The 15,714-nt window shown below is 33.6% G+C and overlaps 1 protein-coding gene across 1 annotated transcript in view; it reads right to left on the bottom strand.

The window, feature by feature from the left end:
* Window positions 1-15,714, bottom strand: part of LOC129245004 (uncharacterized) — a 99,181-nt gene that overhangs the window by 25,650 nt on the left and 57,817 nt on the right. The window contains exon 4 of the mRNA XM_054882944.1: window positions 1,621-1,693. Within this exon, the coding sequence (XP_054738919.1) occupies window positions 1,621-1,693 (73 nt within the window). The remainder of the gene's footprint in view (window positions 1-1,620; window positions 1,694-15,714) is intronic.

Raw genomic sequence — 15,714 nt, 5'->3', positions numbered from 1 at the left:
CATGCCCTCAAATCATATTCCTTATTTCGTTTGCAGGGGTCGTCATTAGGAAAGGTAGTTCTCATCCGAGGCTATGTTTGTGTTTTATGCGGCGGGTCCCAAACCCAGCGCACCACCAGGTATCCTGGAATGCTTCGCCTTCTCACGTTGGCTCACACCTGAACGGGTGTTCGGGAGCTACCCAAAGGATACGTGGGCTAATCCCGGACATTGTGAGCATATGGTTCAAATGCAGAAGAATCGTCCTGACCACTCTCAAGTGACTTTTACACATGGATACATTTAATATTACTTTAACGAAATCTGTTTGGTTTCTTAATTTCATCTTTTTTGGGAGGAGCTCCTGGAGATCCGCTGTAGCTCCTTTCCAAATAAATATTTTTACTAATACCAAGTCTTAAAATATAGTTAAAAGATAGCGTAATATGTGACCAAATTTTAAGATCAATAAATGTAAAAGTTTTTTCAGGAAAAATTCTGGAAAATTCGCTTTTTTTCGGCCTTCTCACTGTAGGTATATAACCCCTTAAGTTAAGAAAAATAATTATTATTTTGACCAAACTATCTCTAATCAAAATAATTGAGACTAAGTTGACCCATGACCCTTATTATACATAAGTATGCATGTGTACGTCAGAAAATATACAAATAAAGGGTGTGAATCACACCTAAACGTCAAGTGTTTTTCTGCATTTCATTTGACATTTTTCAATTTCAGACTAACTCAATTTGAATCATTGAAAGACACGCAATCGAGCAATGCGTTAAAGTTATTCAGGCTTATTATGAAAACGGGCAAATTTCGAGGAAAATCATCTTCAGTGATGAGGCACATTTTCACCTAAGTGGATTCGTCAATAAGCAGAATTGCCAAAGAGTGACTGTTTGGTTTGGTTTATGGGTCGGCGGCATCATTGGGCCGTATTTTTTCCAAAATGAGGCCGGTCAGGCAGTTACTGAGAATAGTGTTCGGTATCGTGAGATGATAACGATCTTTTTATGGCCCGAATTGGAAGATATGGTATGTGGTTTCAACAGGACGGTGCCACTTGTCACACAGCTAACGAAACAATGGTTCTTTTGCGCGAAAAATTTGATGGGCGAATAATCTCACGGCGCGGCGATGTCAATTTGACACAGTTGGACTTCTTTCTTTGGGATTATTTGAAAGAAAAGGTGTGCGTCGATAAGTCAGCAACAATTCAGGAGCTAAAGTATGAGATAATTCGGCACATTAACCGCATAGAACCTCAATTATGCCTGAGCGTCATCGAAAATTTGGACCATCGGATGGAAGTGTGCTGCTGAAGTCGCGACGGCCACTTGACCGATATTTTGCTTTGCACGTAATTGAGGTATACCAGTATTATCATAATAAAGAAAAATTATAATAATTTCCTATAAAAATTATATTTTATTCCAAATCAACACCGGCCCTTGAAATTTAACCACCCTTTATATGTGTATATGAAAAGACTTACTACTGCTTTATGAGTCTTCAGATAATCGCAAAATCCTTTAGATATCAAATTTTGTCGAATAAAAATATATTTGTTTTTTGTTTTTTCTTTTTTTCTTTTTTACTTTTCTCTATTCTCTTTTGTTGTAATTTTCTCTCACCTTTTGGCAGCACCAGAAAACCAAACACCGTCAGACTGATGATCCATGTTAAGCTCAGCACGGCAACGCAACCCTAACGATGGAAAAGAGAAATAGAAAAACCAAATTTAATGAAGAAAATATTTAGTAAGAAGAGAAAGAAGAAGCAAACACCTTAACGTTATCTGCAGATATTTTATGACAACTTTCGTTTACTCGTTTCATGTGGGATTTGCGCATTCACATACATAAATGTCCACACATACACACGTACATATCGTACATTTCGAAGCGCTTGCTTTGTTCGTGCAGCCATAAGCGCAATTACACCTGCACACCAGCGTAATCACAGCAAGCTTGCGTGTATTTGTGTATGCCAACAAGGACACCTGCATTTCACAATTACTCATCTCATTGTTTTTGCTTTCTTCCGAAGCTTGCGTTTGAGTTTTTGTTTCTAACGCAAATCGCTTTTATTTTCTCTGTTTATTTACCGGCATTTATAGATTTTGTAGGTTTTTGCAGATTTTCCTACGAATTGCTATTTGCAAAATTTTTGTTTGTGTATGTTTAAATCTTGTGGTGCCGCATGTGCATAATTTAGATGAAATTTTTTTGTTGTCCTTTTGTTTCTACTCACCTTTGTTCCTGTTGAGCGGTTGCATAAATCATTTGGGATTTGTGTGGTTGAAGATTAATGGAAATGGAGAGATTGGATACTGTGGATTTATGAATGCGTGTAATTTTGAATAGATTGGTATGTAGACATGTATGTTTGTATTTATTGAAATTAATATTGAAAAGCAAATTTTTACAGAGTTTCATTTCGGAATAGGTTTAGCTATTCAGAAATTCAATTGTTCTCTTGATCTTTACAGATTTAATTTATTTTTCAATTGAATTTGTGATACTGTTATGGCTTCAGTTTCATTGCTTGTTTCTGGTTTTTGTACTTTCATTTTGTGAACTCAAGTCGAGTTTAACAATAAAACAACAAATTAAATTCATTTATTGCTATTATTTGTATCCGGATATTTCGACCATTATTACAATGAGAATGCTTGCTCTCATAGGTGTTTTAAGTGGCATCAATTTAGCTTCTCAAGCGAATTTACAACTAGTAAAATTTTCGCAAATAATTTTCTACAATATTTCAATCCCCTAGCGACTTCCCAAATTTGGTTTTCGTGGGATTTCTCGAATTAGGGGTCAAACTAAACCTTTTAGGTGGAAGCTAATGGATTGAAATGTTCTATGAAAATATATCTCTTGTATTTTTACTGCATTTGTGTTAGTCTTTCATTTCGCTCCGACATTTGTTGTAACCATTTTTTCTACCTTTTCAAAACATTTTGAACATGAAAAATGTAGTAGGCCGTAAAAAAATATGAGTTTACTTTTGCATGATAGGCATACTTTCAGAATATCTATAAACACAAATTATTATATATTTATAAATACTAAAACACAGTGAATTTGTATACTTAGTTGGAAAACTGGGCTAAGAGCGAATTGCTGTGAAATTTCAGATGAAATTAAAAAAAAAAATCATTATTGAAGCTTATGACTTGTTGAAAGGAGCGCATATTTTTAGTAAACCATCTAAACCAACCGTTTTCTAGATGACCGAGAAGTCATTGAAGGTGAGTAGAAAAAAAAATTTGAAGGTTTAAGTTTCTAGTTTTGAGATCTTTTGATGAAAAGATGCCCGTAGTGCGCATTGGGTAACACTAAAGAGGGCTATAATTGTTTTCTTGTGTGTGCTGTAGCTGTTCCCGTTTTTTTTTTTTAATTTTTTATCTTTCAATTTGAAAATTTTTTTTGAGTTTCAAGAGAAAAAATTTCTTTTTTAAAAACAAATTTTTATTTAAGTTTTTCGAAAAAAATTTCTTTTTCAAAAGCAATTTTGGTGTTTAGTCTCCAAAGAAAACACCAAATTTTTTTAACTTTTCATATATAAATTTTCTTTCTCAATTCAGAATTTTTTATTTTATGAATTTTCTTTTTCAAAAACAATTAGTTTTAGTTTTCAAATACAAATTTTCTTTATCAAAAACAGTTTTTTTGTTAGTTTTCAGTGGAAAAATTTTTTTTTCAAAAATAATTTTGGTTTTCAGTTTCCAAAGAAAAATTTTTATTTTTAAAAGCAATTTTTTCATGTTTTCAGAGAAAATTTTTCTTTTTCAAACAAAAAGTTTGCTTCCCAATTCAGGAATATTTGTTTTATGTATTTTCTTTAAAAAAAAATCTGACAACTAATTCAAATAAAAATTTCTCTCTCAATTCCGAAATTTTTGTTTTATGAATTTTCTTTTTCAAAAACAATTGGCTTTTAGTTTTCAAATAAAAATTTTCTTTTTCAAAAACAACTTTTTTTAAATTTTCAGAGAAAAATTTTATTTTTCAAAAATAATTTTGGTTTTCAATTTCCAAAGAAAATTTTCATTTTTAGAAACATGTTTTTTTAAGTTTTCAGAGAAAAATTTTCTTTTCCAAAACAAAGTTTCTTTCTCAATTCAGGAATTTTTGTTTTTTGTATTTTCTTTTTCAAAAAAAATTTTGTTCAGTTTTCAAATAAAAAGTTATGAATTTTCTTTTGCAAAAACAACTTTTTTTTAAGTTTTCAGAGAAAAATTTTATTTTTCAAAAATAATTTTGGTTTTCAATTTCCAAAGAAAAATTTTCATTTTTAAAAACAATTTTTTTTTAAGTTTTCAGATAAAAATTTTCTTTTCCAAAACAAAGTTTCTCTCTTAAATCAGGAGTTTTTGTTTCATGACTTTGCTTTTTCAAAACTAATTTGTTTTTAGTTTTCCAATAAAATGTTTCTTTTCCAAAACCAGTTTTTTTTTAAGTTTTCAGAGGAAAGTTTCCTTTTTCAAAAACAAAATTGTTTTTTAGATTCCTAAGAAAAATTTTCTTTTTTAAAAACGAAATTTTTTTAAATTTTCAGAGAAATTTTTTTTTTCCAAAAAAAGTTTCTGTCTCAATTCAGGAATTTTATGAATTTTCTTTTTCAAAACAATTTTTTTTTAGTTTTCAAATAAAAAAGTTCCTTTGCAAAAAATTTTTTTTTTTTAATTTTCAGAGAAAACTTTGCTTTTTGAAAAAGAAAAATTTTAAGTTTTCAGAGAAAATACTTTCTTTTTGTTTCATAAACTCGGACACTGTTTGCCTTAAAATGCGATAACAGCTGCGCAAAGTGGTCGCATCGAAGTATACAAAAAATAAATAAAAGTGGATAAGCAGTTTACTTATTCGATCCATGCAGAGGCTTAGTCAAAAAATGTAGTCATGAAAGAAAAAAGAAAAAAAACTTGTAGTTTCTTTTTTTAAAACTCCGGTACGAGCTTTTTTAGCTGAGATACAGCTATTTGAGCAATTTTTAAAAATTAAAAAATTTTTGTTACCTCTTATTTCTTTCCAGTAGCATTTTATTACAATTATTTACCACTTTATAAATTATTATATTACATATAATGAATTCAATAATTTCCAACAAATAAATACCACTAATAGAAATATAGTTAGTCGCATCCCCACTTTTTATTTTATTGCAATTTTCCATTCATTCCAGTTTTTGTAGCAGCACCCTCATATCCACATTCGGATGAAAAAGTTTTCTTTCATTGGTTAGTGCTTTGTGTCAAGTGTCGCTTTCAATTACTGTCACCTGCTAGGTATGAATGTGTACATGCATACGCACATAAGTATATACAAGCATTCATTATAGTCACTCAATACCTTTGGACTCTTTTATGTACATATCAACATCTGATTAGAACAGCAGCAAAGCTGTGAAGCGAAAGCTATGAAGTTAAATCTGAAGTTGAAGCAAAAGTAGAAGCAGTAGCAGTAAAGTTAATTGAATCGATATTTCTTTCTGCTGACTATGCAATTAAATTAATTCTTCAATAATTTGCTAGACGTACTCGTATTTATGCCTCGAAGTTATCTCAAAGGAAGTGTGTTAAGCAATATTTCCATTACTTATACTACATGGTATTTATTGTGATGATGGAAAAAGTAGTAGCTTTCTATTTCAAAATACCTGTTCGCACATATTGAAGGAAGATACAGTGGAGGATATACAAATATGAACAACTCAAACGAAAGCGATCTTGTATGGAGTTTAGTGGTAATATTTAATTAATTTTTAAGAGAGGTATTAAAATCCCTGAAGAGTTTTTTTTTTTTACTTTTTGAAAGATAAAAACTCTAAATAAAAAATAAAAGCTACTTAATTTTTTTGGGAGAAACCTTCTTTAGGATCCTTCTAGTTTGTTGAAGCCTTCCGAATAATAAGATTTGTCCAAGTTTGAAGAATGGTCATTCGTTTCGGCAATTCCCTCCACCTTTGAATAAAATCTTTTTCTCTTCAGCCATTTTTCCAAATTGGGAAGCAAATAGTAGTCCTAGGTATACGAGGGAGAACAGTTTGGAGGAAAGAGTGGATGTGCACCGACTCCAGGTCGAGGATAAAATCCTATTTCCATTTACTTTACGTCCATAACTGCTGAGGCGTGAGCTGGTGCGTTGTTGTCATGGAAAAGGAGAATCATTCGACTTACTCGATTCAAATGAATGCCAAACCCAAAAAATAGTCTGATCTGGCTGAAACTTCTTCCAAAAGATGCTAACTAACTAAACATAATCTCGTTACGCGCCCATAGTACCTTCCTCCTGACTTTGCCCGACATTTTCAAAGGATCCTTTATTGGCGTTCTTTGCTTATTGCAGGCTTAATTTGGGAACATAATGACATAGTTTTTGTAGAAAGCAGATATAATTTTTGTAAAAGGCAGATGCGTTTGAGTAAAACATCATTAAAAAAAATGAGCAAAATGCAAGCAGTTTTTCGATTATTTGGTTTTTTGGTTTGGAAAATAATATACTTATATTTATAAGGTACTTGGAAGTCCAAAGGGGGTCGTAAAAATTTCAAAATGGCTATATTGAAAATAAAGTACTCTTTTTTTTTCAAAATTTAATAGCTCTTCTGCGCCGCTACCAAAGTAGCGATATTTGAGAAACCATTCAAATCTCCTTAATTTTCTCTTTTCTTGAAAGCTCATGATCATCTTGAAAAATAATATAATCTGCTTGAGAAAATAACTTTTCTATTGATGAAATTAGTGAGCTTTCCAAAAGCGGTTTCATTTACTAATGCTTTAAATGTTCTGCCGACAGTCGGTTCTACGCTACTGGAATGAATCAAACTTAGATCCGCTCAAGCACTGTCACTTAGTAGCATTTGTATACATATAGTATATCAAAAGTGGGATGCTTTATGAACAGCAGCAACCGGCTTCTTCTATGCATATTCTACAACCAGCACTCGTCTGATGTACGCCATCCTTCGGATTAAAGTAAATTGAAGTTGGCTTCATTAGATAATATGATACTATCTTTATGAAGTCGTATAATACCTAAATTGTACACTTTGTTACTCATTTCAAACACTTTTTACGCTTCTCTAAGTTCAAAAGTGGCTTTTTGGCAGGCCTTCTACCGAATAAAACAGACTTCTGAAATGTTCGTCGGCTAATTCTACCGCAACTTCTTTCACTCTTCAATTATTCACTACAGCTTACAGCGCAAACTCATTGAAATTTGGAAGCATTCTCAGTAGCGATATTTTTCAAGGCCTTCGAAAAACGGCTTCATTAAAAAAACTACAGCAATTTTCTGAAAAATTTCTTAAAAAATTGTATTGTAAAATTGTATCAGATACGTATACGATAATGCACCTTTTTCAGAATTTGTATTTATTGACTCACTGAAAAAACTTCATAAAATTCTCATATTATTTCGCCGCTACGATAGTTAAATCCAGTAAATTATGCAACTACTTTAATGATATCTTTTTGTTAAGTGGAAAAAGAGGAAAAAATACCAAGTTGTGCGAAAATCACTGAAATTGAGGAAGTAGGATAAATTCTTACACGACAATCAAAAAATTTAATTTTGAAAAGGATCAACAACAGAGCTTCTGTGTAGTAAATATAAAATATATTTAAATGTTTATGATGCTAAGGCCCCTTTAAAACGCTAAAAGTGGTGCAGAGATGCTACTGAGAATGCTTCCAAATTTCAATATCACATTATTTGTTTTGATGTTTTTTAAGCACTTAAAAATGGAAATGCAGCTCTTGCAGTCAGCGTCAAAAGAAATTCTACACCACATATTGATAGGTTAGGTTGACCTGGCTGGCTGAAAACCATCACATATACCTATTGGTCTTTACTGGTACCAGATGGAGTTTGACCCCAAACGTTTACTTGTAGGAGGCTTCTTGTAATAAGCTCGCGTCTATTGCGAATCTAAGTAAGCTCTGAAGCTCTAACCCCTAGAGACATTCTAACCTCCTAAACATTTCATTCGGGCTCTAGCTAATGCAGGACAAGAACATAGAACGAGTTCGAGAGTTTCCCTCTCCTCTAGTTTATTGCTAAATCTGCAGCTATCATTGTTTGCAATTCCCATCTTGCATGCATGTGCCGCTAACAAATTGTGGCCTGCCAGTTTACCTACGATAGTTCTGCTTTCCTTTCTAAACAGGGCACATATTGATGAGTTTTGACTAATTACACAGGCCAACAACCAAAAAACTTTTTCGATAATTTTAACTAATATAATTACTTTGTAATTTGGTGTCCTGATTACGAAAAAAATTATTAAAAAGTTATATCACCCATCAATTTTTCACATTTTGCAATTAAGTAAAAATAAAGTTTATGTACCAAAATGTATCGGATATATTTCACAGTCCTGCGAGGCACAGTTTCTAAAACACCCATATGTTTCTTGAAGGTTTTTTTATGCTGAAAACGAATATGATCTTGAAAATGCTCCAGCACGTCAGAATTTTTGGCAATTTGAGGTTAAATAGTCAAAAAATGCAGATTTTGGCCATTTTTTTAAATTTTTTTTTTGAATTTTCCATAACGGCGTCGCAAAGTACTAGTTTTCAGCTTTAAAATCCATTTTTAAAAATATTTTTGCGATTAATATAAAAAAGTTATACTATTTTGAATTCGCCCTTTACAGGGCCGTTAGAGAGTTAGAAAGGTTGAATTTGCATATCTAAAAGTCTGCAATTCAAAATAGAATAACTTTTTTTATATTAATCGTAAAAATATTTTAAAAAAGGACCTTAAAGCTAAAGAGTAGTACTTTGCGATGCTGTTGTGGAAAATTAAAAAAAAACTTGCTCAAAAAAAAAAAATTAAAAAAATGGCCAAAATCTGCATTTTTTGACTATTTAACCTCAAATTGCCAAAAATGCTGACGTGCTCGAGCATTTTGAAGGTCATATTCGTTTTCAGCATAAAAAACCTTCAGGAAACACCCATAGCTGTTTTAGAAGCTGTAAAAAAGCGAGATTTTGCAGGCCTGTGTTATTTATTTATTTTGCACTTTTACTTTTTTTTATAAAAATAAAATATCGCAACAAAAATCATATGAATCACAGTATGGGCGAATTTTCATCAAAATTTCGGGTTAGTTTTATGGATCATTCAATTTTTGTACATTAAAGAGCAAGTTTCAAGTGTTTAAAAATCGCGTTGATTTTTGGTTTTTTTTTCTCGCGCGGCAATGCACATGTAATTTAACATTTATATTATAGTAAACAAATTTTATTTTTATTTTAAAAGGTGGCACAAAATTAATAGCTCAGAGGTGATCGAAAACTATTTATATTAAAAATTTTACTGAAAGGTACTTCAAAATATTATATTACGCTGTGGCTCAAAATTAATCATAGAATTTTGTTTTTGAATTTTATCACTTACTAAATAAATAAAAAAAAAATATATTTTGTATTGTAACAATCTTTGCTTAGACTTTTATGCGCCCCATGGCTTGTCTGCCTTAATACTGCAGATTTCTAGTTGACAAGCATCAAATATGATTAACGCTTTTGCAATAATTTATTTGAAATAAAGTGACGAAACGCAACATGACATCAAAAAAATATCTTCACAAATGGACGTCAAAACGATGATTTGGTTCGTGTGCGAAAGCCCATAGGTACAGCCGATTTCGCAAAGCTTGCACGCAGCATATCCAAGATGCTACTACCATCAAACATCCAAATATTTTTGTTAATTTTTCTAATAAGCTTTCTTGCTAATTTTCTTTTTTTATGTTGATGTATTTACTAACACAGAACTTTTAATTCATTTATTATCAAAAAATTCAGTACATTATTGGTTGTCTAATACTAGACCCAAGACTGCATACCTATTTAGTATCAGCACAAAACTATTCTGTAGATGGCAAAAAGTTTGTGTAATATTTTTATACCCCTCAAACGCCTTCAGACTACCTGTTATTAGTACAATATGCGCCACTGCGCCATGTAATATTAAATTTTTCTATTTTTGTACTTCCAGTTGTTGAAATTTGTTACAGTCAAACTTTATTCAAGCTAAAAATATATTAATTTTATATTTTTAATAAGAGCTAATATTTTCCACTTAAAGGTACAACATAGTTCTTACTCTCTTAGCATTCTCTACTTATATAAGTGGACACACACACACGCACACACTTAAATAAATGGTTTGCCTTTAAAACTTTTTATTACCCAACTTTTTGCTGCTTTTACTGACCTATCCTCTCAACTCCCTTGCGCTTCGCTTCATTTCAACTTAAACGTCACTTTCCATTTTTCAAAATTTTTCATTCCTCCATGGGTTGCCTTAGCAAAATGCCAGTCCATTGAGACTGCGGACATATTTCGCAATTTTGACCGTATTTCTATCTCTTTATTATACAAGTATGTGTACACAACTATATTTATGAGTGTGTGCTACGTACAATATTCTGTCACCCAACTGCCATTCGAGTCAAACTTTTTACGCATTCGCACCCGCCAGCATTATGCGTCTGGTTTCATTGTAAAACTTTTATATTAAGCTATTTGGAATTAGTTGAGATAAGTCATCTATAGTTAGGCAAACACAAATCCATACAGATATACATAATATGATACATACATACACACACCCATTCCCATTCCATCTACTGCAATTTATTAAGTTTCGTTTCATAGAAAAGTTTTCACTTAGCTTCGAGTGAGGAATGTGAGATATTTTCTATTTATGACAGAAATGATATGTTGACTAAGAGGAAAAATTTCTCTTGCTCTTATAAATGCGCTTGAGGCTAAAAGAAAATAATAAATATTTATCCTCATCACACACAGGCTGTTTGTGTGCAATGTGCAATACTTCAACTTCAATTGGCAATAATTATCGTTATTTGAGACTTATTCTACCGCTGAAGGGCATTTAAAAAGTACTTGAAATCATAGCTAAATAAATGCTGTCGATAATTAAATGTATGTAAGTAATGTTAGCAGGTGTATACCTATGAAACCGGAATTTCCTTAAATATTGTAAAATAAATATTTTTATTCAGTGGATTTTTATGTGGGCAAAAAGTAGGGTGAATTTATTTGTCAAACTTCGCGGGATCAAAATTTCGCTCTAGTTAGTTTTTTCATGAGTTAGCAGCACTGTTACTAACATCTGGGCCAACTTTCTTCTGAATGTCATTATCAGTAATATATTTACGCTTGTGTTTACCAAACGACCAAGAGTGCATTTTTCGATTTTTACAATATCTGATTTGATTGAGCAGAGAAGTGCCATCAAATTTTGTTTGCGGAATGAAATTTCGGCTGCGGAAACGTTTAGCATGTTGCAGAAGGCATTTGGTAATTCGACCACGTTGTAGAAAAATGTTTACAAGTGGTACAAAGACTTCAAAGAGGGTCGAGAACGTGTTGATGACTTGGAGCGCACCGGACGACCATCGACGTCAACAGATGACCAACACGTCAATAAAGTGAAGGGGTTAGTGCTGCAAAATCGTCGGTTGACTGTTAAAGACCTTACTGATATGATCGGAATATCAGAAGGATCTGTTTTTTTTTTTTTCTTTTTTTTTTACCCTTTATTATTGTTTCTATTTCAACTTAAAATATTTACAATTTGTCTTTTTTTTTTGGGTTTCAACAGTATTTAGAAGCCAATACCACTATATACATTTATCTAAGAAAAAACAAAAAATTAACTCGTTTTTTAATTATTTAATGAATAAATATATTCATAAAATTGTGACACCATTTACATCTGCAGGTCAGTTGGTCGTTTGCGCTTAAGTCTCCTCGTCTTCGTCTCGGTTTCCTCTTTTAATGGAAGTGGCCGAATTTCCCTGTTAGAATGTTCTAGTAGTCGGTGTGTGTCTTAAGCTGTTGTTGCGTATTTCTTCATGGACTGTTTTTACTTTAAGTTCTCGATGGATATTATCATTTAGTATATACATACCACTCTGCTTTTGATATTATACGGAGTATCTTATTTTGCGTTTGTTGTATAATTTTTATATTTGTTCTGCTCGCAGTTCCCCAAAGCTCTGAACCATATTTCCATATTGGTGTTATAATTACTTTGTATATTAGTACCTTATTTTCTAGTGAGAGCGTTGCATTTTTTCCCAAAAGCCAATGAAGTTGTTTAAACCTAGTCTTGATTTCGCGTCGTTTTTGTCCAATGTGTAACTTCCAGTTAACTTTATTGTCTATAATCATACCTAAGTATTTTGCCTTTGTGTCGTGGTGGATTTGTTTATTCTTTATGAATATTGGATTGTATTGTTTTTTTCTCTTGTTAGTGTATGTGACGTGGGCGGTTTTATCTGCGTTTATTTTGATTCCCCATTTCTCGAACCATTGAGTGGTGTTGTCAAGTAATTCCTGAAGTTTATAAGCAGCCGTTCTTGGATCTTTGTCTGATGCTAACAAGACAGTGTCGTCTGCAAATGTTGCTACTAGAGAAGTCTTAGTTGTCGGTGTAGGGATATCAGCTGTGTAAAGAAGATAAAGAAGCGGCCCAAGGACACTACCATGCAGTACACCTGCTTCCATTGTTAGTATATCAGAATACTTATCTTCGAATTTTACATAAAATTGTCTTCCAGTTATATAACTTTTCATTAGTTCGTAGTAGTCTGTTGGTAAATAAGTCAAGAGTTTTTGTAGAAGTCCTGCGTGTCATACTGTGTCAAAAGCTTTGGCTACGTCGAGATATCGATGTCTTCAAAAATTTTGTTTGTAACTCTGGGATCTGTGGAAACCATTTTGAAAGACCATTTGGGCCTACGAAAAGTCAAATCTCGTTTGGTACCGAAAACTCTCAATTTCTTGGAAAAAAGTCGTCGCGTTGATGTGTGTGAAACAATGCTTTCAGACTATCAGGACAAGCTCAAATGCATCAGTACGGGAGATGAGACTTGGATTTATGCTTACGACCCTGAAACAACCGACCAATCAAGCGAATATCGTGCTAAAGGCGAGGCCAGACCGAAAAGAGCACGTCAAAGTCGCTCAAAAATAAAGGTCATGATGACAGTTTTTTTCGATTTTCGTGGTGTGGTGCACTATGAATTCCTTCCACCTGGCCAAACTGTTAATAAGGAATATTATTTGAGCGTTTTGCGTCGTTACGTGAAGCAATTCGTCTAAAAAAACCAGAATTATGGGCCAACAACTCTGGTTTTTGCATCACGATAATGCACCGTCTCACGCTGCACTCGTTCTTCGTGACCATTTCGCAAAAATTCCACGCATATCGTTCCGCAACCACCGTATTCGCCTGATTTGGCTCCGTGTGACTTCTGGCTATTTCCAAAACTCAAGAGACCACTCCGGGGATCGCGTTTCGAGTCCATTGAGGAGATAAAAGCTGAAACCGGAAATGGACTATTTCGCATGTTTAGGGGATTGGAAAAATCGTTGGCATAAGTGTATTTCATCGAGAGGGGATTATTTTGAAGGGGATGAAATTGATTTACAAGAATAAATAAAGATTTTTCATTTTACAACCAAATTCACCTTACTCTTTGCCCACAGAGTATTTTGTGTCGGTTTAATAATGAAATCAAACACTCAGTAGTCCTTTTTATGCACTTGTCGATATTCCCACCTCATGTCATCTTCAGAACTGAAAAGTGTGTAAATAAATAAAAGTTTTTGATTAAGTCAGAAAGTGGCTTTCATTCAATTTTGTCATACACTCGCCACATATTGTGTGTTTTTTTTGTTTTTATACTGTTATTATTATTTATTGAATCTATTCATTAAACTTAATACTAACAATAAGGTTTCGACTCTTATCCTAAATTATCGTACCTACAGCTTCTTGAAGAAGGTTAAGGTTGTTATGGGGGCCTCGAATATGCATCACAGGCTTGGAAGGAAAATTCTTCTGAGACATGACGAATTGCCGGTATGCAACAGCGACCGAGCCAATGGGTTTGGGTGGTGTCTCAGCCTTTGCTAGTATCATAGTTTTGTTGGATTACTGCTATTTCTGCTGCCACTAATGGGACATTTAAGTCTCGCTATATAGTTTCATTGGTTAGTTATCACGGCGCTCCAGTAACCATTCTTAATATTTTAGTTTGCCTTCGTTGTATAATATTGCAATATTGCTGGCACTTGCGATACTCCACAGTTGTGACGCATACAACCAGATTGGCTTGATGATTATATTGTAGTAGAAGGACTCTGTGATCAAGGCTCTGTAATTAGCCAATGAAGATCTTTCGTTTTTCTCCATCTATCTGTCCACTTTTGGCCTCAATGCGCTTTTTCCATGCCAGGCAGCTGTCCATACGAACACCAAGGTATGTAACTTCTTTAGAATGAGGTATGAGTGTGGAGTTTAGAAGGAGCTGTCGCAGTCACATGCTTACATTTTTGCTCATTCACTTTGATGCGCCAGTCTGCCCACCACTTTACTATGTATTTTAGATGGCTGTTGAGTTCACACGACGCTCTTATTGGACACTCGGAGCGACAAAGGATTGCAGAGTCGTCAGCAAACGTGGATGTAAATATTTGGTTTTTTGGAAAGGACAGCCGTGTATATTACATATAAAAGCGGCCCAGTACAGGGCCTTGTGATACGCTGGCTTTAATATCGACTTTATTAGTTAGGTAGTTTTTATATCTTACCATAAACACCCGATTTGTAAGATAAGATTCTAATATTTTGTGTGAGCTTTTTAGAAGTGTGCGTTGGATTTTGTAGACAAGCCCCCCGTGCCATTCTCTGTCGAATGCTTGAGCAATATCAAGAAGTATTGTTAAGTAATATTTCCGTCGTTCAAAAGCATTCCTTATTCCGGGCCTGATGCGATTGACTGGCTCAATTGTGCCGTGTTTCTCACGAAAACCGAATTGATGAGCTGGAACAATGCTGTTTTGATGCAGATGCGGCATCAGTTTTCATTTTAGCAACTTTTCAAAGTTTTTGGAGTGATGTCACCAAACTTATAGGTCTGTATGAAGCTGCCTTGGCTTCCTGGTTTTAGGATCATTATAATGGTAGATTTTTTCCATTGAGAAGGAAAGTGGCCAACTTCTAATATAACAGAAAACTAACAGCGCTGTTTGGAGCCTCTACTATCATTTTGGGAGATATCTGAGCATACCCAGCAGTTTTTTTAAGATTCATCTCGTTCTAAATTATTGACTTTAGCTAATGTCCAGAAATTTGTAGACCATTGTTACTATATTCAAGTGGTGATGCAGACTCACTACCAAATTTCGTGAAATCGGTTTGAGTTGCAGGTACTTCAAACCCATTAGTTGTGGGGTTGGGTTGAAACACCATCCATAAATGCTCAGCAAACACATTGGCTATTTCCGAGCCCAGGCGCTTTGATCGTCATGAATTGGTACCTCAGATTCAGTTGGTGGCCTTAATTTTTGTGCCTTCCATAAGGATAGATTAGCTCCCGTTGGCGAAAGGTTTTGTATTAAACTCGCCAAAAATAAAACAAAATAAATCAGTTTGTTAACAAACTGAAATTGTGAATGGCGTTTATAGTGCCGATACTGGTCCGTTCAGGTATTTCTGACGTAAAAAAGTGTCGATAACGTCGAAAATGTCGGTAAAATCACAGAAATATATGAGGTTGACCGGCATATTAATAGTCGTAGCATCGCCCTGGGGCTAAAGATCGCCCAGCAGCTAAATCAGTTTTAAACCAAAGGTGTATTCAAAAACAGCTCGATGTTTGGGTGCAACATTAAT

This window comes from Anastrepha obliqua, chromosome 4 (genome assembly GCF_027943255.1).
Source record: "Anastrepha obliqua isolate idAnaObli1 chromosome 4, idAnaObli1_1.0, whole genome shotgun sequence".
Taxonomy (NCBI): Eukaryota; Metazoa; Arthropoda; class Insecta; order Diptera; family Tephritidae; genus Anastrepha; species Anastrepha obliqua.
The sequence above is the reverse complement of the archived record's forward strand: the minus strand, read 5'-3'. Positions and strand labels throughout refer to the sequence as shown.